General features: G+C 39.8%; 1 protein-coding gene across 1 annotated transcript; it reads left to right on the top strand.

Annotated features, from left to right (window-relative positions):
* Nucleotides 1-355: 355 nt before the first annotated feature.
* On the top strand, nucleotides 356-2,366 carry LOC110173558 (noggin). The gene has a single exon (XM_055152790.1). The coding sequence runs from the start codon at nucleotides 486-488 to the stop codon at nucleotides 1,128-1,130; it is 645 nt and encodes a 214-aa protein (XP_055008765.1). The 5' UTR covers nucleotides 356-485; the 3' UTR covers nucleotides 1,131-2,366.
* Nucleotides 2,367-3,572: the final 1,206 nt, after the last annotated feature.

Below are 3,572 nucleotides of genomic sequence, written 5' to 3'. Positions count from 1 at the left end.
GATGTTTTAACAGAAACAATCATGACATTTGGGGGTGTGATCATGTTGTCAATAACGTGATTATTTTGTATCAAGTAATTTTGTGGTTTCTTGTCATTCAAATTGTTTTTAATGATTTTTAGTTGCATCATTTGCCCTACAGGAGATTCAAGCTGTAACTGAAGCCAACAGTCAGGAGTGTGCATTCTGCCCCTCTCTCTTCTCTCTTTCTGCTCTCTCTCTCTCCGGTCTCTCTCTCCTCCTCTGAACCACTTTTAGCCCCGCCCCTCCGCTCTCTAAGCCCCGCCCCCTGCCCTGGCCTCATATAAAAGCCCCACGCCTGTCCCTCTCTCCTCACTGAGCATTCGAACTCTCCTCTCTGCACAATGACGACCCAAACGTGGATTCTACACACACACTGACCCTCCCCATCACAGCCTCTGCCTCTCGCTCCTGAAATGGCTCCTGCGTTTTGACTTTTCCTTCACAACTTTTACCTCCTGAAAATGGACAGCATGTTTCTTTTCGTATTTTCTGTTGCGTTGTTTATCCATAATGGGATTTGCCAGCATGACTTCCTCCTCCGGCCGATTCCGAGTGACAGTTTACCTGTGGTGGTGCTAAAGGAGAACCCGGACCCCATTTTCGACCCCAAAGAACGGGACTTTAACGAAACCGAAATGCGCGGCACCCTGGGCGATTTCGACGCGCGGTTTCTCTCCGTCTTCCCCCCGACTTCGGAAGGATACAACGCCAACGACGACTTCCAAGAAATCCAGAAGCCGAGCGGGATTTTGCCCAAAGAGATCCGCGCCGTGGATTTCGACGCGCATTTGGGTAAAAAGATGAAGGCGAGTAAGAAGTTGAAAAGGCGCCTGCAGCAGTGGTTGTGGGCGTATTCGTTTTGTCCGGTGGTCTACACGTGGACGGACCTCGGTTCAAGGTTTTGGCCCAGGTTCTTGCGGGCGGGGAGCTGCCTGAACAAGCGCTCCTGTTCGGTACCTGAGGGAATGCAGTGCCGGCCGTCAAACTCAACGCATCTCAAGGTTTTGAGTTGGAGGTGTGCTGTCCGGAAAGGAGGACTCAAATGCTCCTGGATCTTGGTACACTATCCCATTATAACGGACTGCAAATGCTCCTGCGCCAGCTAAAGACTACTCACTCGGACTTTCTCACGATGAAAGAAAAACTGGCAAACTTCGGAGGTATCTGCAATCAACTGCTGTATTCACTGCAAAAAATCTAAATTGTTGAGTTGCATTGACTTAAAGTTTCTGAAAATGTTGAAATAAGGTAACTTTCTTGTTTTACGTCAGTCAGAAATGTCGTGTCATCTTAACTAGTCGAGACAAAACATGATTTAAAACTAAAACGCAGTTGAAAATAGCTCTTTAGACTGTTTATTCCAGTAATCCAAATCAAAACGGACTTCTCAGCCACTGGAAAACGACAGTACTGCTAAACTACTATACTCGAAACAGTAAACGAAATAATGCGAGCGATGGAAGACATGTTTTTTTATGGACGATGGTTCTTCATTGCAAAAGTTGAAAGCCTTAAAACTGACGTGCGAGGCTTCTGTGTATTATAAGAATTGTATTTGCGAACAAAGTATTTAATATTAGACATTTTAACTTATCTGCTTTTTTGGTTTTTGACAATGACGACGAGTGAAATCTGCAAAAATGTAGTTGTCAAATGGGAAAACTGGCCAACTGAGACGTACTGGGGATGTCTCAGATAAACGTAAAGATGCCTGTATCTGCAATTTAAAGGGACATAAGGTAGAAAATGTTTAAATATGCTATAAGGGAACAGCTATAGGCAAGTATTGTTGTGTCTATGCAGCTTTAGATACACAAATGTAGTTAATTCTGTCAAAAATGCCAAGGAACAGAGTTTTGTGGCTACAGTTTCGCAAAAAAATACAATTTCACGTATGTTTTAAATCCAGTTATGATTTAAGTAAGTTAGGTCACTTCTTTTTAACAACAAAACTGGAAATTCCGCCATATATTTTTGTCAAATTTTTCACAATTCATCGACAAATTTGAAAATTCCAACGTGAAACAAACACAAACAATTTCGGTGATTTTTTTTGTCGGTTTTCTTTTACCGTATCCACATTTTGTCATGAATTTAAAGCGGTATTTTGTTTAATCTTCTTTGGCCGATACCTTGAGACCTTCTGTTGAATTTGTGAATGACCTCCAGGCACATGATTTGTAATGATTTTCTGTGATTTTCATGTGATTCTAGAGTTGTAACGTGTGATCGAACCTGCAGCCAACGGGGAAACGGGCTGTGAACGTGCTGAATGTAACTCCAGTGTAAAAAAAAAAAAAAAAAAAAGCCAGTATTAGTGTACGCAGAGTCTATCATCAGAGTAATGCCTTATATATATATTTGTATTTATGGACGTAGCGCCACCTATGGACTGTTGATGATAATATGGACCTCACATGGACTTACTGCTACAGACGTGTTTTATCCTGTAAATTAAGGATTTATTTATTCTTTATATTCGAACAATAAAACTACACTGAAATAATTACAAAACCTTGTCTTGTCTTGCTTAAATTTGACTCAAGAAATGTTTGTTTTCGTCTGCAAAAACTATTATTTTCACTATTATTTCAACATGTATTGGGTGTTATCTTGTGTGATATTTTAGCCAAAAAAAATCCCCCAAAAATATAAGCATAGTTTTTCAGTTTGGTTATGTTTATTTACAGTGAAAGGGCTTGAATCTGTTTTAACGGGGAATGTTCCAAAGTGTGGTTTTACTTTTCTGTTTCTATGGAATCATAAACAAGGAAAGCTGCAGAAAGTTACAGACTGTGCCTTTGAGTAAATGTAGAAACTTTGCAAAAACGTTTTCCACATAAGTCGTAATTTGGGTTTGATTTTACAGTGTCCGTTTAAAAAAAAAACAGCAATTTTTTTTTTTTTTTTTCTGGAGTCTGTTTGTTACTTTTATGGCAATGTTTTAAGTCCCTACCAATGTGATCATGTTTTTCTTACACTGCTGATAGATCATTGATATCCACAGGTTTCAGAATGGTGAAAAATGAGGACTGTTTCCATAGCAACTGACAATTTAAAACAAAATTACAAGTTACATATTCTGAATGCATTCAGACTTAAGATATTTAAGTTAAGACCTGCAGGTTAAACAAAATAAATGCATTAATTAAACCTGGTATTCAAATATGATTCAAATAAATGTCATTAACGTCTGAAGAATCCCTCAGTCTTCCAGGTAGAATCCACGGCGAGGAGAAAATTCAGTTCGTCGATTGGACAAAACTGAAGAAGCAGCTTGCGAAACGTCTTCAATCTAACTAACTTTTGTCCAGTCGACGAACTGAATTTTCTCCTCGCCAGTCATTAATGTCATTTAAAGTACCTCTTTTGCCCAGATGTTTGGCGTTTCATCGGTGAGAGATATCTTGGATGTAGAGCAGACATATCGAACTCAGGTCTGGGGGCCAAATTTGGCTCGCGATATGATTATATTTGGACCGTGAGATCATATCAAACATGTATTAGAGCTGCCCACCGGCTACAGATCAACTATAGAAACATTATTT

The sequence above is a fragment of the Boleophthalmus pectinirostris genome, unplaced genomic scaffold, assembly GCF_026225935.1.
Source record: "Boleophthalmus pectinirostris isolate CB_2022bp ecotype Guang Dong unplaced genomic scaffold, ASM2622593v1 HiC_scaffold_17, whole genome shotgun sequence".
Classification (NCBI taxonomy): Eukaryota; Metazoa; Chordata; class Actinopteri; order Gobiiformes; family Gobiidae; genus Boleophthalmus; species Boleophthalmus pectinirostris.
This window is presented reverse-complemented; position numbering and strand designations above follow the sequence as displayed.

What these genes read in the sequence shown, in the direction of transcription:
- LOC110173558 (XM_055152790.1), top strand. Translation starts at nt 486, where the DNA reads ATGGACAGCATGTTTCTTTTCGTATTTTCTGTTGCGTTGTTTATCCAT.